Genomic DNA, 24,374 nt, shown 5'->3' on the forward strand with positions numbered 1-24,374 from the left:
CTACTTTTTTTTCTAACCACCGCATTTGTTCATTAATTCACTCATTCAACTCATTGTTCATTAATTCACTTTTTTTTCTAACCACCGCACCATTTGTTCATTAATTCACTCATTCAAAAAGTATTCATTTGATAATGCCACTTGCAGCAACATGGATGGACCTAGAGATTATCATACTAAATGAAGTAAGTCAGACAAAGACAAATATCATAAGATACTTACATGTGGAATCTAAAATATGATACAAATGAACTTATTTACAACACAGAAACAGACTCACAGACACAGAAAACAAACTTATGGTTACCAAAGGGGAAAGGGGGTGGGGGGAGAGATAAATTAGGAGTTTGGGATTAACATATACACACTACTATATATAAAATAGATAAACAACAAGGTCCTACTATATAGCACAGGGAACTATATCCAATATTTTGTAATAAACTATAATGGAAAAGAATATGAAAAAGAATATATAACTGAATCACTCTGCTGTACACCAGAAACTAAAAAATGAAATGAAATAAATAAAATGAAATGAAATTTTAAAAATAAATAAATAATTTTTAAAGTATTCATTGGATTCCTACTGTGAGCTGGGTAGTGTCTCAAGTACCTGGGACAAAGCAGTGAACAAAATAGATTAAGCTCCTGCCCCTTTGGAGCAGACATGCTAGTGGGGAAGGAGACAGACAGTAAGTGAACCACACATAGAGTATGACAGAGGGTGAGGCGCTAGAGCAGGTAAGGGGCACGGTGGGTGTCAGGGGGGTGAGGCTGTCTCATATGTAATGGTCTGGAAGGCTTCTCTAAAAGCTGACCTTTGAGCAGAGACATGAAAGAAGTGAGGAAGCCACCATGAGAGTATGTGGAGTAAGGATTTCCCAGGCAGAGAGGACAGCAAGAGCAAAGGTGGCTGATGGGTTCAAGGAACAAGAAGTGCTGCTGTAACAGAGTGAACAAAGGAGAAAGTGGGTGGAGGTGAAGTCCAGAAGGAAACCAGATGCCAGATCTTACAAGGCCTGGAGGTCGTTAAAAGGAATTTGAATTTTTTTTTTTTTTTTGCTTTTTCATCATATGGTATATTTTTTCAATTTTTATCGGAGTATAGTTGATTTACAATGTTGTGTTAGTCTAAGCTGGGAGTCACTGTGCGAGTGGCCTCCTGAAAGGAGCTACTTAAAATGCGGTGGTTAGAAAAAAAAGTAGCCCCCTCCTTCATAATCTCATTATTTCCAGTTCTCTGTGTGAGGGGGAGATATACTTTGCTTTATTATACAGCTACAATTCTAAAAACATTGTTTAATATATACATATTACTTAATATAGTTCATTGAGCTAATATTTTGCAATTACTTACTTTCAAAGATAATATCTGAAAGCCCTGGGTGTTTGAAACTGCTTTCATCCCCAGATAAGGAAAGAGAAATCAAACAAAACCATTTATGGCCCATTTGCTTTCCCAACATCAAACAACTTCAAAGAGCCTAGGCTGGAACCCAGGTCATATCAATTTAATTCATTGCATAAAGCCAGACCTCACCTGGACGATGCTCACCTGAGAGCCTAAGAGGGCTTATTGTAAAGCAAGTGCCTCAGACTGTGAGGTGGTGCCTTAGGAATCCCCCAAACCTCAACGGAGTGGTTGCCGATCAACAGCCAAGAGGCGGTCTGGGTGTGCAAAGGCTTAGGAGAAGGTCTCTGTTACATTCACACATTAGCCAGCCTGCCAGGATTTTAGTAAAGGACACTTGGTCATTGCTGCCTTCACCGCATATTAAGCCCTGAGTGTCTCCTATGACTGTGCGGCCTGCATGTGACCTTCAGGCACCTTGGAGGCTCTATAGTAGGTAAACTTAGATAAGCAAATGGAAATTAGTTTTATCAGGGAGAGAGCAGCCAGCATAAGTGGTTAGGAGTGGCTGGAGGATGGGGGGAGGAGGGCAGACTGTTTTACAAAGAGAAGCATATATCAGAAAGAGTAGAGAAATACTCTACTTGCAAACACTGGGACTTGTGAACGGGAGACGTGGACAGGAGAGAGTGGGATGACCCGGGTCACCCTCCAACTCCTGACCCTTCTCTGGGCTATGACTGGGACCAGCACCCAGACCCGAAGCTCATGCTGTGAGTAGAGCATTTTTTCCAAGGTCAGGGAAGCAGTTACCCTGGGGGTAGGCAGAAACCTCAGACACTGACGTCTGCTCATGAGACAGTGCCTGAAAACCGGGATCACTCTAGGAGTTCCAAAGCGGGTGAGTCAGGGTGTGAGTGTGTGTGGTTCATCTTTCCTGACTTAACAGCGTAAGTTCTTTGAGAGGCAAGTCTATGCATTTTAAGAGAAATTGAAATACCATTGCAGGAATGATGGTTGATGATACAGAGAAAGATACTCAGTGGCTGTTCTGACCAGGTACCACTATTAGTGAGAATGTTGGGTACCTGCTGAGGATAGGTCATATCCCAAATCTTTCATATTTTTCATGTAAGAGGGAGAAAAAAATGGATGCAAGGAAATCAGTGACTTCTAGGAACATGCTAGAAATAGCATGAAATGTCTGTGAGCCATAGTGCTCGATGTTACTAAGTGAAAAATCACTTTCTTAAAGATAAGGGTTATTGGGGAAGATGTAGGGACTAATTGGCCTCAAAAGAAAAAGCCCAGTGTTTTCTCCATTGCTCTTTTTTTTTTTTTTTTTTTTAAATTTATTTTTGCTGTGTTTGGTCTTCGTTTCTGTGTGAGGGCTTCCTTTAGCTGTGGCAAGCGGGGGCCACTCTTCATCGCGGCGCGCGGGCCTCTCACTATCGTGGCTTTTCTTGTTGTGGAGCACAGGCTCCAGACGCGCAGGCTCAGTATTTGTGGCTCACGGGCCTAGCCGCTCCGCGACATGTGGGATCCTCCCAGACCAGGGCTCGAACCCGTGTCTGCTGCACTAGCAGGCAGATTCTCAACCGCTGCGCCACCAGGGAAGCCCTCCATTGCTCTTTAATAATCACCCCAAAGGGAGCATCCCTGAGGATACCAAGGCTAATCCTGTCTTCTCCTAAGAGACACAGGAAACATGTTTCTGAGAAGACGGAATGAGGATGAGGAGTTTGGTAAACGGCTTTGTCCCTTGCAGCTGTTCCCTTAGCAGAGCAGCCCTTGGTTAATGGCATCCAAGTGCTCATGGAGAGCTCGGTGGTCAACTCTGCCTTCCCAAACCCCAGCATCCTGATTGCCATGAACCTGGCCGGAGCCTACAACTTGGAGGCCCAGAAAAACCTGACTTACGAGCTCATGGACAGTGACACAGCTGGTGAGAAGCCAGGGCCCCTCTGCCCGCTCCCTGAATCTCCACTCCCCCAGGGTCCACCTCCATGTCCCCCCACCCCAGTGCTACCTGTGATGGTACCTGAGTCACCCAAACACCTTTCCCTGCATACCTGGAAGGACTCATGTGTGAAGTCAGGGCATTCACACAGGAGGGCAGTAAAGCAGAAAGAGCTCTAGATTAAATGTAAAAGAGCGGATTTCCAGGTCTGGCTCTGCCACTTACTAATTCTGTGACCTTGAACTAGTCACAGATCCCCATCAACCACACGGTCGTCACGTGCGAAATGCAAATAATTCTAATAACAATAACACTAATAGCAATAACAACAACAATAACAATAATAATAAAATCTCTGTTCTGCCTACCTCACAGGAGTTGCCTTGAGGTTCAAATTAGATAAACTTGAGTAAAGTTAAAATTATCTTGTAACTATACATTTTTTTATATATGAATTTGGATGGGTATTCTTGCTGCTTTTCTAAACAGATACCAGGAATTCCTGATGGGGTTGTCAAGTCACATAGAGGCCACTAGATTAACGGCCTACTTAATGTTTTTCCATACTTCTTTCCTTGAGAAAGATTAAAAAAAACTAATCACATTATTTAAAAAATCGAAATGATCTGGAAAGAAGCAGAGAGCTCAGCCTGGCCCCTGGTACTCTCTCCCCTGATAACGCCTTTGTGTAACTATATTGTTCTCTCCTCTACAGACCTTACCATTGGTCAGCTTGCCCTCACCATCATGGCCCTCACCTCCTCCTGCCACGACCCTGGGAACAAAGTATCGATTCTACAGAGACAAATGGAGAAGTGGGCGCCTTCCAGTAAGACCTCATCAGAAGGGAGGGGGAAGTGAGGCAAATGGCCTTTCCTGAGAATTTTAAATCTATAAAGAAAAAGGAAGGGAGAGTGGAAGTTTAGGCAAGAGACACAAAGTACCTCTGATGATCCCACAAGTGAGATCTCCACTTCCAATCCAATGAACTAGAAAAGACCACTATCCCAGGCAAACAGTTCTATGCCATCACTGAAGACAGCAGCATCCCTCTTATTCTGTTCTCATGCCAGATGACAGTCTTATTCTGAGGCACATGGAAGTTATCTCTTGCCATATGGTATCTTTCTTTTTGGACAGGTTTTCTAGCAATGTCTCTTTAAAAGGTTTGGCTTTTCCTTTTTCACAAATATCTTCTTTACGGTGAATGTTAGTCTTATGAAGGCCCTCTATCCCTTTCCAAGGCCTCAATGCCCATGCTTCATCCTTCTATGGGCCCAGTCTGGCGATCTTGGCGCTGTGCCAGAACCAGCCGGCGAGGACCTTACCCATAGCAGCCCGCTTCGCCAAGAGCCTGCTGGCCAGTTCCTCTCCCTTCAACGTGGGTGAGTAGGTCACCACTTTCACACAGTGCCCTGAGCTGGGAACATCAAGGTCACTGAAGGGTACAGCTGGAGGGAAAGTGGGTGGTGGTGGGGGGAGCTTTCCATGGAAGAGGAGCTGAGGACCATGAAAATGCCTATAGATGAGAGATACTTGGCAAATATTTGTTGGACATGTGAATTAAGGTATAAATGAAAGAGAGAAAATAAAACAGAAACCAGGACAATACTTGCCATGTCTGACAGTTACAGACAAATCAGAATCTCCATTGAGAACAATAAATATGTCATCCAAGTCAGGAGTTGTTCCCAGACGAGTGATTAAATTATTAAATCAGTGTCTGGACTCAGTCCCACCCTGAACCTCCTCTTTAATCGCTGCCGATGCTTCCACACTCTATTCTTCTCGATGCTTCTCCTTACTACATCCAAATAGTCTCTCTTTTTTCTTGGGCTGTGTTGGGTCTTTGTTGCCGTTCGCGGGCTTTCTCTAGTTGCGGCGAGCGGGGTTGGAGCATGGGCTCTAGGTGCATGGGCTTCAGTAGTTGCAGCACGCGGGCTTCAGTAGTTGTGGCTCGCGGGCTCTAGAGTGCAGGCTCAGTAGTTGCGGCGCACGGGCTTCGTTGCTCCGCGGCATGTGGGATCGTCCCAGACCAGGGCTCGAACCCATGTCCCCTGCGTTGGCAGGCGGATTCTTAACCACTGCCCCACCAAGGAAGTCCCCAAATATTCTCTCTATGCTAAACAGCTACCCTCTGAACACTAAACCCATAATGCTCCCCTTCAAGGATGCACTGGAACCATCTTATTCCTTCATCCTGCAAGCACATGGCTGCTTGTGAACGGAAGCTCTATCGTCTACCACACCATGTCTTTCTTCTGCACATAACGATCCCTGCTCTGTATGATGCCCTCTGTGGGGGCCACTGTTATGTCCCTCATTGGTGGTCATAGTTTCTCCTCTACCACTATCTAAGCAACAGGATTATCTCAGGTTTTCACCCCTTATACATGCCGCATCAGCAACCTCTCTCCTTTCAGGCTTTATCAGACCAGCACACAGGTAGATATTTACTCAAGTACCCTCCCCATGGGTCAAACACAGACTAGCCTCTGTTTCCCATCTGGGACCTCATGCATTGCTGGGCCCTCTCTGCCAGTTCAGGAAACTGGGGCTTCTTTGCCAACATTTTCATCCTTAGTGAGGTGATGAAATTTTGGGTGGAGATTAGGGTGGGGAGGGAAAGATCGATGAAAAAAAAATGCCATCTGGCAAGTCTTTGATTTCTTCTGGTCTCGTCATGCCAGAGTTTGCCCATTCAGTTCACACATAGTAAGAATGAAATAATGAAAAAAGCCCTTGTGCTGGGTACTATGGGAGATGAAAATCCCCGCCCTCCCCCCATCTGAGAACTCACAGGGCACAGTAACAGCAGAGAGTGCTGAGACTGCAAAACAGGTACAAACAACAAATGCTAAAGGAATCCAGAAGAGAGACTACACTTATTGTAGTGTAGTCTCTTTTCTGGATTGACAAAGAGGACTTCAGTGAGAGGTGGTGATGGCTGGACCTTCACCAACTGCTGACATCTTGAAAGATAAACATTGGGACAAGAGAAGTGGGATTGAAAATGTTGCTAGTTGACTTTCATTCAAAGCATGAGCTGTGGAGTCATACAGATCTGCATTCAGGTGTGTGGCCTTGGGCAGTTACCTAACCTCTCTGAGCCTCCATTTCCTCATCCCCTAAATGGAGATAATTATAGGTCCTATTTCACAGATTGCCCTGAAGGGTAAAGGAGATAATGAACCTGAACACAATAAGCACACAAATGTTAGCTGTTCATACTGTGGTGGTGGTGGTTGTCTTATCCCGTGCTGTGATTCTCAGACACAGGAGCAGTGGTGACCTTGGCTCTGACCTGTATGTACAATAAGATCCCCATAGGTTCAGAGGAAGGTTACAGAGCCCTGTTCGATCAGGTACTGAAGAATACTGTGGAGAATATCAGCATGAGGATCCTAGACAATGGCATCATCGGAGACATCTACAGCACTGGCCTTGCCATGCAGGTAAATGCGTCATTGATGCCCTTCGCTGGGTCCATGTCCCTAAGCCTGGATTGTAGGACCAAGAGACCAGGCTTCTGGTAGTATCTCTGGGGAGGACCAGCTACTGTGACTAGAAGTAGATTCCTTACGGCACCTGTGCCTCAGTTTCTCTACTGGTGAAATGCAGGTACGTGTTAATTCATCCCTACCTCACAGGTAAAGTATAAAATCAAATATGCATGAACTCTTCCCTTCCATGGAAAAATAAATAAATAAATAAATCCAAGAAATATATTGGTTTATTATGAATAATGATCGGTTTGTTCATAATAATTATAGGCAATTGAAAGTTTGGTGTATTAAAAAATAAGGATATTCAAGGAGGTCCTCAAAAAATATTGACTCTTCTGATTCCAGGCTGCCAATCAAGTGTTCTTTTATCAGATCTTTACCTTGATCCAAGAAAAGGTGGGATTGTATTCAAAATGATTAATGAAAATAATCTAAAACTGCCTGGACATCTCATCTTTGTCAAGGTTTTTTACTATCTCAGTCTCAGTTCAACCTCACAAAGATCCCTAATATATGTCAGCGCCAGATGTGTCTGGTCATCAAATCTATGCTCAGTCCTATGCTTCTCTAGTATAGAGTCTCAGGCTTGGATTCTATAAGATGCTGCTTGATATAGCTCCAAATACAACCACACACACACACACACACACACACACACACCTCCCCTTCCGTTGATTAGGGCAACATCTTCCCACGGAAAACACACCAATAATAATGCGGAGAGAGAACCAACTAGAATCAAAAATTAAAGGGTCATCTGTAGCCAAATCCTGCAGTCCAAACTAAGAAATTTATGCTCCAGAGTCTCAAAATGCCCCTTGGGATTAATAGAAAAACTACATCGTGACCTTCCCAACTTGGAAATCCCAAGAAACAGAGAATCATAATATCATGCTTAGTGAATTAAATCAAGCAAAGAAAGATAAATGCTGCATGATATCACCTATATGTGGAATCTAAAAAATAATACAAATGAATGTATATGCAAAACAGAAACAGACTCATAGATATAGAAAACAAACTTGTGGTTACCGAAGGGGAGAGGGAAGCGGGGAGGGACAAATTAGGGGTATGGGACTAACAGGTACAAACTGCTATGTATAAAATAGATAAGCAACAAGGATATACTGTATAGCACAGGGAATTATAGCCATTATCTTGTAATAATCTATAATGGAGTATAATCTGCAAAAATACTGAATCACTATACCATATGCCTGAAACTAAAATAATATTGTAAATCAACTATACATCAATAAAAAATAAAGAAACAGAACCATGGAGTTACAATGCCCACCCTAAACCTAATTTAGCACTGGACTAGTGCAGGGGGTTGGAGACTGGTCTGATATTCTATACATTAAAAATTAGTGACGTAATGTACAGCGTGGTGACTATTGTTAATAATACTGTATTATATATTTGAAAGTTACTAAGAGAGTAAATCTTAAAAGTTCTCATCACAATATAAAAAATGTGAAACTATGTGTGGTGATGAATGTTAACTAGACTTACTGTGATCATTTGACAATATATACAAATATCAAATCATTTGTTACTACACCTGAAACAAACATAATGTTATATGTCAATTACATCTCAATTTTTAAAATATTTTTTAAAATTAAGATTAAAAAATGAGCAAAGGGCATAAATAGACTAGAAATTAGTTCATGTTAAACATAAGAGTAAATACAAAGTCCCCACTCCAATGTGCCATAGGACCAACTAATGAAAATAAAGTCAGTTTCTACATCATGTCGTGGTCAATAAAATTTTGTCAGAGAGCAAAACACTGTTTGTTTTTATGGCTGAATCATACAAAAGCTTTCCCAGGCCTCAGGTCTAGAAAGCTTTGTGGGGGAACAAAGGAAGTCTTGAAGAAATCTAAGGCAAGTTTTATTCATGACTCACTTAAAATAACCTTGCTCACCTTAGAGCCAGACAGAGAAGTGTTTGCTTTTGCTAATTTGGTTTGTGAATTCTATTTGGGATTTTAGCACCTGCAGAGTACACCGTGAAAAGCTGTACCTGGGAATTAAAGTTTTTCCTTGGAAAAAGGCAGGACCTCATCCATATCCAGATATCAAAGGCCACGTGGATTACTTGTCAGTTAGGATACGTAACCTCTCCCTACCCATCGTATGCCAGAGTTTACCCAGGCAGTCCGAAGTCTGAAATCACCAGATATCTACTATATAAACTTTTTCTAATCTAAAATGTTCTGGTGTCAAAAGCAAAAGGTTTCTAAGGCTGTAACAACTTGGGTTTGCCTGCCAGACTGGCCACCATCTTGGGCAAATATTGAATTTCCTGGAATTTCATTTTCCCCATGATAGCAAAGGTATAAAAAAAGTCACAGGCACAATGTGGCATTTAATAATTATTTGTGATCTCTCCCAGTGGAAGAGAGGTGATATTTAGCTTCCTTTGCAGCCTTCACTCACCCTCTGCCAGCTGTCAGTGCCCTTCAAGTGACCTAGGCCACCCACACTGTTTCCCAGATGCATTTCCTCCTCTTTCTCCCATAAATATTCCAACGCTTTCAAGGTTCCTCTGACAAGAACCTAACTTGGGGACATAAACTTCATGAGAAGTTATGATTGACTTCTAACTGGCTAATGCATTACTCCTTGCTAAAGAGTTGGTGTTGTGATGTTTTATCCCAAGGCGATACATCTCACTTAATGGGATTTGGGATATGAATATGGCAAGTGGACAAGATACAGATACGATTGCTGGGAAAGCCTGACTGATGCCCTTTAACCAAACTGCCCTGTAAAGGGGGCCTCTGGGAAGAGCCATTGGCATGGTTACAGAGGTTAACAGAGCCTGTCAAAACTGCCTAGTTGCTCACAGCACTGCCTCTAGCTCACAGCCATTTCTGGTTCCCTCCCTTCACCCACTTCCCATTCAAAGCTTCAAGTGAATGGGTCATCAACAGCCCCAGACCATTAACATGCTCTGGTGGATGAGTCAGCACAACCCTAAAGGCAGGGAGGTGCTAAGGACAGCTTCCGCAACACACCATTACAAAATGCTTTTGCATAGCATCCCATCTGAACCTCCAATGACTGCCCCAAAGGTAGGCAGGAGCTATGATTTCTATTTTACCCGTGAGACAGAAAACTCAGCCAAGTAGAGTGACTTGCTTGGTGTATTCATCAAGACTCATTTTGCAAATAACAGAAACCCAAATAATTTTTGCTTAAGAAAAAAAAAAAAGGAGATTTACTATTTCACATAAACTGAGGGATCCAGGGCTCGATTAGGTGATTTCGGGATTAATCAGAATAAAGGGTTCAAATCACATCAGGGATCACTCTTTCATCATCTCTCAGCCATGGTTTTTCTCATTCTCTCCTGCTGTATGGCTTCTTCAGAGTGGCTGAGAAAGATGGTCACTAGCACCTCAATGATTACTAACCCCAGCAAGGAGGAAGAAATGTTTCTCTCTACCAGTGTCTGTGTATCATGGAAGGACTCTGATTCGTGCATGTGTCCATCAATCACTGTCACCAAGAGGATAGTACTCTACGATTAGCCCAGCCCATGAGTCCACCCTTGTGGCCAGGATCGTGGAGCCTCTAGCTGACAGTACTGACATGATCAAAGAATGTGGGAAGAGTCCACCAAAGGGTGTGTAGAACAGCAAAAAACAAAAGAAGTCTACTACCGTTAGATGGCCAGGTTGTCCTACAATAAAGCTTCCCCAGGAGCTTGCTTTGCCAGCTCTCATCCTCCTTCTACATGCAAGAACTGTCAGTAAATACAGCAGCCCTAATAGCAGTCCCTGAAACTGAGTGTAGCTCAGATATTTATTGTGTGACTTCTATGTGACAGACACTGAACTAAGCAGTGGGGACACAGCCGTGAATAAGACAGATGTTGTCCTGAACCTCGTGCAGCTTCGGTTTTTGACTGTGGTTGATCACAAAGATTAGTGATCAAGTCTGTCCCTTATAAGGCTAATAAAGGCCAACTCTCAGCTATACCTAATCTGTCTCTCTCTCTCTCTACCCACCCTCCCACCCCCACCCCGGCCCCAGGCTCTCTCCGTGACACCTGAACCACCTAACAAGGAGTGGAACTGCCAGCAGACCATGGATTCTGTACTGGATGAGATTAAGGAGGGGAAATTCCACAACCCCATGTCCATTTCCCAAATCCTCCCTTCCCTAAAAGGCAAGACATACCTAGATGTGCCCCATGTGTCTTGCAGACCTGGTAAGAACTCTTAACATCTGTCTCTCCCTATAAAGTGGCAAGTTATGCCAGGAATGATACGTGGATCAATTTTAAGTGGCATAAGGTCTTGTTATATACATGACTGCCATGTAGGCAGGGCCAGTTCCCAAGAGTTGTATGTTAGCACACAGCCATGCTGTCCTGCCCTCAGAATTCTGCTCCCACAACCACTTCATTCAACACACATTTACTGAGCACCTACTATAGGTAAATCATTTTGTTGGATGCTTGTGGAGAGAGAAGATCCATGGTCCTAACAGTCAAATAATATATGACTTCATTCATTCATTTGACAAATGCACCGAACACTAGGCAATATCTTATCATATCTGCTCTTTACAAAGTCAGGAGATGGTATGTAGACAAAAACTACAATATTTGGAAGAATGAAATAAGTATTAAACAGAAATAGAAGCCATATACAGTGCAAAAGCAAAGAAAGTATGACCAATCATTGAGTTTGGGAACCTTAGGAGAACAGAGTTGACATTTCAGCCAAGACTTGGAGATATAAAAATGTGCTCACAGCACACCAAAGGGATGGGGTGGAAATCTGGCACATTACCTTTTTATTTGAAATACCTTTATTTTATCCATTTACAAATATAATACAGAGATACTTAAAATTCAAACATGGCAGAAATATACATCTAGAAAGTAGAGTCCTGCAAAAAAATTTATCACCCCAGAGTCTTTGGTATAGATTCCTCCAACTCTTCTTTCTAATCAAATTCTAACATAAAGTATGATTCATCTTATGTTGCATGGACTTCCTGAGATAAGCAGGAAGCTTATTAGTAAGTAAGCTTATTAGTAAGCTCCTTGTCTATCTCAGTACAGAATCTATAGAGACCACAATTAAGCAATCTGACCACAATCATACCAAACATTGCCACATTCACTGACCCCTTAGGCTGCTTCCCAAAGATTTCCCAACTTGAACAAGGTGGCCATGGAGTCCTTCCTAGGATTCTGCACTAGGTGCCCAGGTATTTTGTTAAATGGTCTGAAACTTACCACCTTTGCTTCCAGATTCTTCGGGTTAACAAAAAACCCCAAGAGAACAGTGAGCACCATGTAAACTACATGACTTAGGGCTCACAACCCTCCCTTCAGTTTACAAATCCTTTTAACAAAATAAACGTTCGTCATTAAGCTAGCTGTCAGTTCTTCAGCTACCATCAGTTCTCTAGGATGGAAATGAGAGCTTCATAGGTCACACCAGTCCTTCAGAACAATCCACAAAGGACACAAAACCACTGTCATCTCTTGAAATGTGTTCTGGGATAAGCTGCCAATAACAGAGATTTTGTACCTATACTACAAACCCCATAATCTTTAACAAATTTGGCCTCTTTGCTCTTCCCAGGTCATGAGGTGCTACCAACTCTACCCAGCCATCCTAGCCGTGTTCCCACCTCAGCATCCAATATCACCGTCAAATACACCATAAATAACCAGCTGAGGGGTGTGGAGCTTCTCTTCAATGAGACCATCAATGTTAGTGTAAAGGGAGGATCAGTGCTACTTGTTGTCCTAGAGGAAGCACAGCGCAAAAACCCCACATTCAAGTGAGTGTTACAAGTGACATTCACCATTCCTCCCAAGCCCTACCTGAATTCCCATTCTCTCTCTTCTTCCTTCATTTTCTTGCTTTTTTACCCTGCTGATCATGTAACAGATCTTTATTTAATAGTCTCTTGAGGAGCCTGCAATCTAGTAACTAGGCAAGGCTCTCATAAAAATTAAATCATTCAAGTCAATATAAGATGGAATTTTTAAAACAGGAATTCAAAGGAGAGAGAGCACAGTGTGGATTAGAAGAGTCAAGGAAGGCTGGTGGCTTTGGACCACATTCAAAGGATAGGTACCATACAGGAAGATATGGAAGGATGGTATTCTAGGAAGGGGGGATGGTGAGGACAAAGCATTCGAGACAGGACTGAGCAAGGAATTTAGGGTCAATGAGTAGACCAGCTTGACTAGACAAGAGAATACAGGACTGAATTAAATGAATGATGTCTGGAAGGATACACTGGGTGATATTGTAGAAAGCCTGAAATACCAGGCTAAGGAATTCAGACTTCATTTTGCAGAGAAGCATTGAAAGTTTTTGAGTAAGAAAAGTCATGTTGTAAAATGTTCATTGGTTTGGGGAATGAGTGACAAGGAGGAAAGCTAGGGCATGACTACAGAAATGAAGCTGTAAACTGATGAGGACTTCATCTAGGAGAAATGTACTCATACCAAGGAAGATGCCCCAGGGCTCATGAGTGACTGCATGTGGGGGTCAAGAGCAAGACGCTCCAAAACTATTGGTAGGAGTGTCAGGAAGAAAGAATGTCCTTCAGAGAAAAACCCAATTCCTTTAGATGATTAATTGTTGGCATTCAAAACAGAAACCTTAGGAAGCTTTTGGAGGTATAAAGGAAGTCCTAGAAAAAGAGGTCAGGACAAGCAAAAGAGATTGAGTAGTCATCTGATAGAGTTGACGACTTAAGTTAGGGACAGTGTAGTAGGTGACAGATACGATGCTTCCAATAAACCATGAGACAGATATAATTATGCCCATTTTACAGATAGGACCACTTAGGCCCAAAATGGTTAAGTAATATTCTGAAGACCACATAACATGCAACTATAGGAATTGAGCTCTGAACCCAGATTTGACTGACTCTTATGTTCTTTCTACTACTCAGGTGGGAAAGGGAAAAATATAGAAATAAATCACAAAGGAGAACATTAAACTTTGGGGAATGTTTATAGTTCGCAAAAAGAGGGAACAGTAGAGAAATATGGAGAAGCCTAAGCTACAGGAGGAGGAGGGGGAAGGTGCCAGGTCATGGGAAGGAAAAGAGGAGATACTTTCAGAGGAAAGATGGCCCAATCCAAATTCTGCGGAGAGATGTCCAGGAGAAAGACTGACAAAGGCCAAGGAATAGACGAGTGCCGTGGGATCTATTCTCCAGGGTTACGATAAGTACACATGTCTGCTGCCCACAGACCAGCTCCATCACTTCCCTAACTTCTGTAGAACAGGTCAAGATAAAGATCGCATTTCGAGAATACTTAATTTTCCAACAACCTGCTGAATGTACTTTACTTCTTCTCTAAGCTTAGCTTTAATTTTGCCTGATTTAACTTTTCCTAACTATAAATGTAATAAATACACATAGAAGAAATTTTGAGGGGGGGAAGCATAGAGAAGAAAACAAAACATCCATAGTCTATCTACAATATATCACTGTTGATATTTTTTATAATTTTATAGGTATTTTCTCCATGCATATTACAAATAGTTGTGATCCATAATATACGAGATAGATAGATATTTCTTTTTTTTTTTTTTTTTTTTTTTTACGCGGGCCTCTCACTGTTGCGGCCCCTCCCGCTGCGGAGCACAGGCTCGCCATGTATCACGGGGCCCAGCCGCTCCGCGGCATGTGGGATCCTTCCGGACTGGGGCACGAACCCGCGTCCCCTGCATCGGCAGGCAGACCCTCAACCACTGTGCCACCAGGGAAGCCCAACAGATAGATATTTCTGATACAATGTGTATCCCACATTTTCACTTAATATTATTGCATAAGCATTTTCCCATTTCACTGAAAAATATTGAAAAATATGATTTTCATAACTGCAAAAGAGTCAATCTTGGATATTCATTCCATCTCTCACCTAATTTTTTTGCCCATTGTTGGACATTTACATTTTAAAAATCTGCTTATTGATAGGTTTTTTAAAAATCTGTTCATTTTATTTTTATTTAATTCCAAGTGAAGTAATTTTATGTTCATTAGTCATTTGCATTTTCTCTTTGAAACATGATTTTTTCTGATCTTTAAAGCATTTAGAAGGTCTCTGTCCCTTCATCTTAACTTCTTATTGCCTGACTTAAAGTGAGGTATTAATCGTATATGATTTTATTCTTACAGATTTGAAACCACAATGACATCCTGGGGACTTGTGGTCTCTTCTATTAACAGTATCACTGAAAATGTTAATCACAAGACGTATTGGCAGTTCCTGAGTGGCAAAACACCTTTAAATGAAGGTGAGAGAAGAAAAGGAATGTGGGCATTTTCTCCATCGTTTGAAGGCTAATTCTTTCATTTCCATATTTAATTTATTCATTTATTTAATCGATAAATAATTGTGAAACTCTATGTATATACAATAATTGTACATATAGCTGTTACATACGTATGTATATACGCAGATATATTATGAATATATATACACTGTTGATAGATAGATAGATGGATAGATAGAACAGATGGGTAGCTCTCTAAAATAGCTTTTGAAAAAAATCAAGAATCCTAACTCCACTCCGAGCCAGTGGGAAAATATCCAGTGAACAAGAAAAGTGGATTGACCTAAAGTAGTAAGAGCTAAAGAAGGAAAAAGCAGATGTGAGAAAGATTTTTTTTTTTTTAAGTGTGTGATCTAAGAAGATGGCCAATTTGGGGTTAAAAAATTAAACACATATGTGTAAAGCAAAGGAACAGTGAATTCATAGCCAGTGGGAAATAAATGAGAGGGATAAGATAACATCTATTAATGTAGTAATGTTATCTTATTTCATACATCAACTCTGTAGGCATTAGTGACTCTTGTTACAACAAAAAAATCTAAGTCTCACAAACAAAAAAGGGACTTGCCCAAGGCATACATGTAGTATGTGATAGAGCAGATAATGAAGACCACAGCTTCACTCAAAATCCATTCTTCGCCTTCTTTTGTTGTAGTGTTGTTAAAAATCACAAGAAGAATGTTTGTGTGGGGAAAGTGGGAAGAATGAAACTCAGACTTCAGCAAAACCTTAACAATCTTTAAAATGTTTGCGCAAATACTAATATATCCTGCAACTTAAAAAGAGTACTAGTCCGGGCTTCCCTGGTGGCGCAGTGGTTGAGAGTCCGCCTGCCGATGCAGGGGGCGCCGGGTCCGGCCCCCGGGCCGGCCACTGAGCCTGCGCATCCAAAGTCTATGCTCCATAATGGGAGAGGCCACAACAGTGAGAGGCCCGCGTACCACAAAAAAAAAAAAGTAAAGGCCCCAATACACAAAAAAAAAAAAAAAAAAAAAAAAAAAAAGAGTACTGGTCTATGGTTTTGTCGAAGGATGATGTTACCTAGTTAACCTGATGTTCATTGTCACCCTTCTTTGTCAAGATGCTTCATTATCCAAGATTACAATGAGAGAGACGTTTTTCCTAGAGCCTACCATGGATTTGACAAAAAAATCTGGCCAGTCAGAATTTGTGGAATTGCAGCACAGCATTTAAGAAAGATCTTAGAGTCACATAAACCTTGGTTAGAATCCCTTTCTCTCCCTCTCTGTCTTTTTTTTTTTTTTTTTTTTCCCCGGTGGGTGAATCTAGAAAATTCTAACTGGTCTAATATTTTTCCCTTTTCCTCGATGTAGCCATTTTTTTTTTTTTTTTTTTGTCACACCATCCGTCTTGCAGGATCTTAGTTCCCTGACCAGGGATCAAACCTGGGCCCAGCAGTAAAAGCGCTGAGCCCTAACCACTGCACCACCAGGGAATTCCTGAAGCCCCTTCTCTTATTTTCTAGCTACGCTAGGCAAATAATGAATCTCCTCTGAGGCACAGTGCCCACAGCTATAATATGGAGAGAACAATAACCATTTCTTAGGTTATTGTGAGGATTAGAAATAACGTGTTTAAAATGAGTAAATTCAGTGCCTTTTGCATGGTATTTGTTCAAAAATGCTAATCACTATCGTTATTAATTCTCTTACCACCTTCATCTCAAGAATTGCCCTGGGAACTTAAATCAGGCTAATTCTCATGTCTGCCAGTTACTCTTCTTCTCTGGGGAAAAGAAAGTCCTCTGAGATCCGAAAAGATTTGGGCCTGGAATTGTCATGCTTTCTGATGCCTGGCTACTTCAGAGTTAATCATTGATTATGTCATCATCTGTGTCTCCTGCCCAGAAAGACAAGAATTCTCAACCCACTGCCCTTCCTCACTTCTTATAAAATCTTCTAAAATGAACATGAGTTCCTGCCTTGAATGCTCTAAATTTGGCTTACATAAGCCATTTTAATAGTAATTACTGTCTTGCATACTTATTATGTGTCAGATACTGTATGAGGCATTTGGCAGTCATTATTTCTAATCCTGAAAATAATTCTTCAGCATAAATACTAGTAGTACAATAGTGTATATGAGGGAAGGAGGCTGGCACAATCTAAGGGGCTTGGCCAAAGACGTGCTCCACATGGCAACTGAGAGCCTGGAAACAAGGACCCCCGAATCTCAGTTCCATGCTCCCTTCATACTAATCAACTCTATGGCGATTTTGTCTCTCTAACCAATTTAATGGGCTGGCACTGTGGGCACCTCCTGTTGTTCTCTGCTTGTTTCCAGGAGTTGCTGACTACATACCCTTCAACTGCGAGCACATCACAGCCAACTTCACACAGTACTAAGGAGAAGGATTGAGCTTCTATCAAACGTCCCCAGAGGACGGCTGGAATTTTTTTTCACCTCATTTCAAATCTGTGCGAAAAAGTCGGTATTTACAATGCTACCATATTCCTGGTTAAAACATGGAAGCCACAATGTAAAATAAATGATGCAAACTTCACTGGAGTTTCAACATCTGTGACCCATGAAAGAAAAAGTCCAGCTTCTCAAGACAATGACAGCCAGTCATCATTTAAACCTAGGGTGAGGGGGGAAAAGTGGGTGTCTGGCTGATATTTTGGAAGGTCATTCTGACCTTTTTGATTAATTAACCAACACACTCTTTTATTCTATAAAGGAAATGATGTATTTTTAAAACTTCTATTTTTATTTCTTATACCAAGTACTCCTTTTCAAATCACCTAGTGTAAACATATAAATGTACACACACATTCATCCACACATAAAGTGACCAAAATTATTTCATATGAAGCTCCCAGATGGTTCAGAACTAGGTAAATCATCTTATCGATATATCACAAACTTCCATTTCCAATATTTGTTCTGCGTAAATCACATTTCAAACATATTTTATATAACTTATCTATGTATTTAATATATTAATATGAACATAATGTGTATTTAATATTAACATAAATTTAACGTATGTTTTATATATTAAATGTAGATATATAACTGTGTCCCATAAATAATACATATAATATTTTAGATATAATATATAGATCTATAATCTCACCCTGTCCTACATATGTATATAAATACTGAAGGTACAGATCTTTGGGAGAAAAATTTAAGACAATCAACTGGTAAATTCTGCTCGTTGGAGTCAACACTGGAACAAACTTTCTAGAGAAGAGTATGAACATTTGTAACAAAAGACATAAGATGTACACTTTGATCCCCAAAAGTCCTAATTCTGAAATTTATAGAAAGGGGGAAATCATAAGAGGACACAGATATATATAAGAATCTAAATGTCAGCTGGGACGATTAGAGAAAAAAACTTAGATATGCAGCCTCAATACAGTTCCTAAAACTGAAGCCCAGAAGTGGGCAGACTTCACGGCCCCATCACAGGCCTCCCCTCCTGGCATCCCAGAGCAAGAACCTGCTCTCTGGTAATGATCTGGCTCCCAGGAGAAAGAGGCGTGAACCACACAGGCCTAGATCCTCACACCCATCACAGCTATTAGGTAAGTCACTGTATGCCCGAAAAAGACCAGGACTGTTACAGTGGTAGAAACCCTCTGGAAGTGGTGAATAAGTGCTCTCTCATAACATATCATGTTTGTAACATGGAAAACATGGAAACAATGCGTATGTCCAAAAACAGAGCAATGCATAGGTAAACCCTGGTGGGTCTGTATGATGGGATTCTTATAAGTCACTAAAATTCATGTTGAAGATAAATACTTGAGGACATGAAAAGATGTTCATGCATAGCCAAGTGAAGAAATCAGATTACACAACATCACAATATCATCCGTCCCAGGGTGTGACAGTGGTTATCTCTGCATGATAGAACGATTAGCGATTGATGTCTTTTTGTTTATTTGTTTCTCTGGTTTCTAAGTTTTCTCCATTCAACACATAATTGAGCAATGGAAATGGGGGGAAATTATTTTAAACAAAGATGACTTTTTCTCCTTTAACAAAAAATTGGGCAACCAAAGGAAGGTGTGTGTGTGTGTATTCCGCACCCAGCGTTTGCTATAATGATAGAAATTGAAGGAAAAAGAGGGGCATTAAAGACTAGGGGGAATCTCAGGCTGGTTTCACGTCTGAAAACCTCATTTTAACTACCTACCTAGTTATTAACTGTGTTCATCTGTATTGGAAGGGGTGGGGGACAGGGGAGTGAGGTTGACAATGGGTCTGCTATGAGAAGTTGCAATTCCCCTTTGAGGAAGCACCTTAACTAAATGTAGTCTGTGTGGGTTCATTTTTGCGTAATCTGTAATGCCCCAGACTGCATTCCGTTGTTTCAGTGACTACAATAAGTGCTTTTGTGACCTCTAGTGGTCATGGCTGGTAAAGGCTAAGCCTCCTTTAGGGGGTGGTCAGTTATGCGTAACCGCTTTTGTGAAGATGCAGGAGAAAGAGGAAGGAAGATTGCTACCAAATACTTTCCCCCTCTTTAAAAATAGTATGGAATTAACAAAGTGGATATAGAGGGAACACACCTCTACATGATAAGGGCAAGCCTACAGCCAGCATCTTACTCAAGCATGAAAAGCTGAAAGCATTTCCTCCAAGATCAGGAACAAGACAAGGTTGCTTATTCTTGCCACTTTTATTCAACATAGTATTGGAAGTCCTAGTCACAGCAGTCAGACAAAGAAAAAAGAAATAAAATGAATCCAAATTGGAAAGGAATAAACAAAACTATCACTGTTTGCAGATGACATGATACTACACATAGAAAATTTGAGACATTACCAAATAACTAGAGCTAATAAATGAATTCAATAAAGTTGCAGGATACAAATTAATATAAAGAAATGTCATGTTTCTATATACTAACAACAAACTATCAGAACAATTAAGAAAACAATCCCACTTATAATTGCATTAAAATAAGAATAAATCTAACCAAAGAGGGAAAATACTTGTACTCAGAAAACTTTAAGACACTGATCACAGAACTAGAACAAATTCTAAAATTAGTATGGAAACACAAAAGACCCTGAAGAGCCAAAGCAATTTGAGAAAGAAGAACAAAGTTGGAGGTATCACACTCCCTGATTTCGAACTACACTTCAAAGCTACAGTAATCTAAACAGTATGGTACTGGCACAAAAAACAGATCAAAGGAACAGAATAGTGGATCCAGAAATAAACCACACTTATATGGTCACTTAAGCTACAATGAAGGAGACAAGAATATATGATGGGGAAAAGACAGCCCCTTTAATAAATGGTTTTGGGAAAACTGAACAGCTATGTGCAAAAGAATCAAACAAGACTACTTCCTCACACCATATACAAAAATAAACTCAAAATGGATTAAAGTTGTAAATGTAAGACCTGAAACCATAAAACTCCTAGAAGGAAACAGAGGCAGTAAGCTCTTTGACATCAGCCTTAGCAGTATTTTTCTGGATATGTCTCCTTAGGCAAGAGAAACAAAAGCAAAAATTTTAAAAATGGGACTACATCAAACTAGAAAGCTTTTGTACAGCAAAGGAAACTATCAATCAAGTGAAAAGGCAGCCTACCAAGTGTAAGAAGATATTTGCAAATGATGTATCTGATAAGAGGTTAATATCCAAAATATACAAAGAACTCATACAACATAAAAAAAAAAAAACCTGATTTTAAAATGGGCAGAGGACCTGAATAGACATTTTTTTTTCAAAGAAAACATACAGAAACCAACAGGTACATGAAAAGATGCTCAATATTGTTAATCAGCAAATCAAAACCACAATGAGATACAACCTCACACCTACCAGAATGGCTATCATCAAAAAGACAACAAATAACAAGTGTTGGCAAGGATGTGGAGAGATTAGAACCCTCGTGTACTGTTTGTAGGATTGTAAATTGATGCAGCCACTATGAAAAACCGTATGGAGCCTCCTTTAAAAAATTAAATAGAACTGCCATACGATCCAGCAATTTCACTTCTGAGTATTGATCTGATGAAGATATAAAAAAATATAATTCAAAAAGATATAAACACTGCAATGTTTATTATAGTACTATTTACAATAGCCAAGGTATGGAAGCAACCTAAGTGTCTATCAATAGAAATCTTACCATTTGTGACAATCTAGATGGATCTAGCGGGTACTGTGCTAAGTGAAATAAGTGAGACAAAGAAAGACAAATATCGCATGATCTCACTTATATGTGGAATCTAAAAACAAACAAACAAAACAAAATGAAAACATTCACAGATACAGAGAACAAACAGGTGATTGCCAGAAGGGGAGCAGTGAAATAGGTGAAGGGGGTTAAAAGGTACAAACCTCAGTTATATAATAAATAAGTCAAGGGAATATATAGCATACGAATGTGGTCAATAATATCATAATAACTTTTTATAGGTCCAGATGGTTACAAGACTTATCTTGTGGGGAACATTTCATAATGTATGCAAATGTCAAGTCATTATGTAGTACACCTGAAACTAACATAATATTGTATGTCAACTATATTTCAATTAAAACAAGTTTTAAAAGGTACAAATGAACTTATCTACAAAACAGAAACAGAGTCACAGATGTAGAAAACAAACTTATGGTTACCAGGGAGTAAGGGTGGGGAGGGATAAATTGGAAGACTGGGATTGACATATACACACTACTATATATAAAATAGATAACTTATATGGACTTGCTGTACAGCACAGGGAACTCTACTCAATACTCTGTAATGGCCTATATGGGAAAAGAATCTAAAAAAGAGTGGATACATGTATATGTATAACTGATTAACTTTCCTGTACACCTGAAACTAACACAACATTGCAAATCACCTATACTCCGATAAAAATTTTTTAAAAAACCAAAACTAGGGCTTCCCTGGTGGCGCAGTGGTTGAGAGTCCGCCTGCCGATGCAGAGGACACGGGTTCGTGCCCCGGTCCGGGAAGATCCCACATGCCGCGGAGCGGCTGGGCCCATGAGCCATGGCCGCTGAGCCTGCGCGTCCGGAGCCTGTGCTCCGCAACGGGAGAGGCCACAACAGTGAGAGGCCCGCGTACCGCAAAAAATAAAAAAAAACCCAAAAACATTCCAAAACAACTGACTACAATTTAATTTCACAAGTAAATGATTCTTGTTCCTTTGGATCTGGGTTTGCCAATCAGCTTTCATACAGTTGCCTGCTTCTGGAACCAAGTCCTTGACTTTGTTTGCAGGTACACTCTTTAGAGTTGTCTCAGCAATGCCAGCTTTAAGCTCTGAAACCTATGCTAATAAATCAATTTCCTGAAATACCATTAAATACATAACTAAATAAATAACTAAATTTTTAATAAAAAATAAAATAAAAACAATATGCAACTGTACTTGCCTTTAACCAGCTCTCTGAATGACTTGTAGCAAGTTCATGATTGAGGATAACATGCTGATGAGGAGGTAGAACTAAATGCTTGACTCCTCTAGCTCCTCCCAGCTGAGAGCCTGTAGTTCTTTGAAACAGCAAAAGCCCTGAGTCTTGCTCAGAAGTGCAAATGATTCTGAGATTAAAATGAACACACACACACACACACAAATATGAAGGACGAGAATTCTGGCCAAGGAAATAAAAATGGAAAGGGAGAGAAAACGGAACTTAACAAAAAGTTTTAAATTTTATCTTGAAGACCAAACATGCAAAACGTGCCATAATGTTTTTTGCAAAGTAAAGTGCAAAAATGGAGACCTTGACAAGACATATATAAAAATGTGTAATAAAGTAACAATGATTGAAACAGTGTATCACTGATTTCAGAACAGAGAGAACATGAGAAGGGAATAAAATGTCAAACGGAATCAAAAAACTTATGTGGGAATTTAGTACATTATAAAGTCACATATTAAATGAGGATTTTCAACTTGGAAAAGAATTATGTTAGATCCCTACCTCTGGCCCTTATAAGCATACGATCAGAGTCAAAAACTCTTAAGAAAATTACTGTCAGATTTTACTGCTTAAAAAAAAAAACATAATGGGGAATTCCCTGGTGGTCCAGTGGTCAGACTCCTCGCTTTCACTGCCAAGGGCCCAAGTTCAATCCCTGGTCAGGGAATTAAGATCCCGCAAGCTGCGCGGCACAGCCAAAAAAAAAAAAAAAAAAAAAACACATAATGGTCATGCCTCAAAAAAAATTAAAGGACATACTGAAAAATGAAAAAAAAAATCAAAACATATACAGCTGAAGAGGAGTTAATGTACTTATACATAACAAGCAGTTTTGAATCGATAAAAAAATGAACAGTATGATTGAAAAGTACACAAGCAAGCAAATCACATATACAGTAAAACAAACAAAAATATATGAAACCAAAGAGATGAGAAAAAGTTCAGCATTGCTAGTTATTTTTTTAAATTTTTATTGCTAGTTATTGCAAACTAAGGAACTTCCCTGGTGGTCCAGTGGTTAAGACTCCGTGCTTCCAATGCAGGGACTGTGGGTTCGATCCCTGGTCTGGGAGTTAAGATCCCACATGTTGTTTGGCCAAAAAAATAAAAAATAAAAACAAAAAAGCAAACTAAGTATAACCAGATGTAAGTTAGATCACTAAGTAGAACTCAGAGAAGGCTATCAGAAATCGACTTTAGTTTACTCTGCTACTATTTATCTAAACCAACTCTGTAAGGCTGGGGTTTTTTTTTTTTTGCATTTTTCATTACTCTCCGATATTAAAAAAAAAAAATGTTGTGTTGTCACTTCTAGCCACAGAAAACATATTGATTTCAGTAACTAAAATGTCCAAAACTGTGTAAAAATCAAAACTCTGAATTGCATTTGGAGGTAAAGCTGCTCTCCGCTCCCAGCTCAGCCCAACTCCAGATAGAAAGTGGTGAAAACAAAAATGGAGGCAAGGGAAGAGGTCTCTTACTTCCTCACTTCTGCACATTTACCAATCACTTAAGATCTTTTCTGCCCCTGACCCCTCACCTCTGACCCCTTTGGGATGGCTTACCGTCATGGCACGTGTTATGAGTTGACTTGTTTCCTCCTCTCCCCTGAAAAAAACATAAGTTGGAGTCCTAACCCCCAGCACCTCAAAATGTGGCCTTATTTGGAGAAAGGATCTTTACTGAGGAAATCAAGTTATAGTGAGATAATTAAGGTGGGCCCTAATCCAATAAGACTGCGTTCTTATAGAAAGGGGGAATTTGGACATATGACAGA

At 40.3% G+C, this 24,374-nt stretch overlaps 1 protein-coding gene across 1 annotated transcript; it reads left to right on the forward strand.

Annotated features, from left to right (window-relative positions):
- The first annotated feature begins 2,024 nt into the window (after positions 1–2,024).
- On the forward strand, positions 2,025–17,695 carry CBLIF (cobalamin binding intrinsic factor). The gene is made up of 9 exons (XM_007455673.1): positions 2,025–2,127; positions 3,123–3,299; positions 4,030–4,143; positions 4,559–4,699; positions 6,588–6,769; positions 10,870–11,047; positions 12,438–12,639; positions 15,004–15,122; positions 17,466–17,695. Exons 1-9 carry the CDS (start codon positions 2,049–2,051, stop codon positions 17,525–17,527), a joined length of 1,254 nt encoding a protein of 417 aa, XP_007455735.1. The 5' UTR covers positions 2,025–2,048; the 3' UTR covers positions 17,528–17,695.
- Positions 17,696–24,374: the final 6,679 nt, after the last annotated feature.

Source organism: Lipotes vexillifer, unplaced genomic scaffold (assembly GCF_000442215.2).
Source record: "Lipotes vexillifer unplaced genomic scaffold, Lipotes_vexillifer_v1.1 scaffold977, whole genome shotgun sequence".
NCBI lineage: Eukaryota > Metazoa > Chordata > Mammalia > Artiodactyla > Lipotidae > Lipotes > Lipotes vexillifer.

Coding starts and splice junctions, on each gene's coding strand:
- CBLIF (XM_007455673.1), top strand. CDS start 2,049: ATGACCCGGGTCACCCTCCAACTCCTGACCCTTCTCTGGGCTATGACT. Junction 2,128..3,122: donor CCAGACCCGAAGCTCATGCT/GTGAGTAGAGCA, acceptor TGTCCCTTGCAG/CTGTTCCCTTAGCAGAGCAG. Junction 11,048..12,437: donor CCATGTGTCTTGCAGACCTG/GTAAGAACTCTT, acceptor TGCTCTTCCCAG/GTCATGAGGTGCTACCAACT.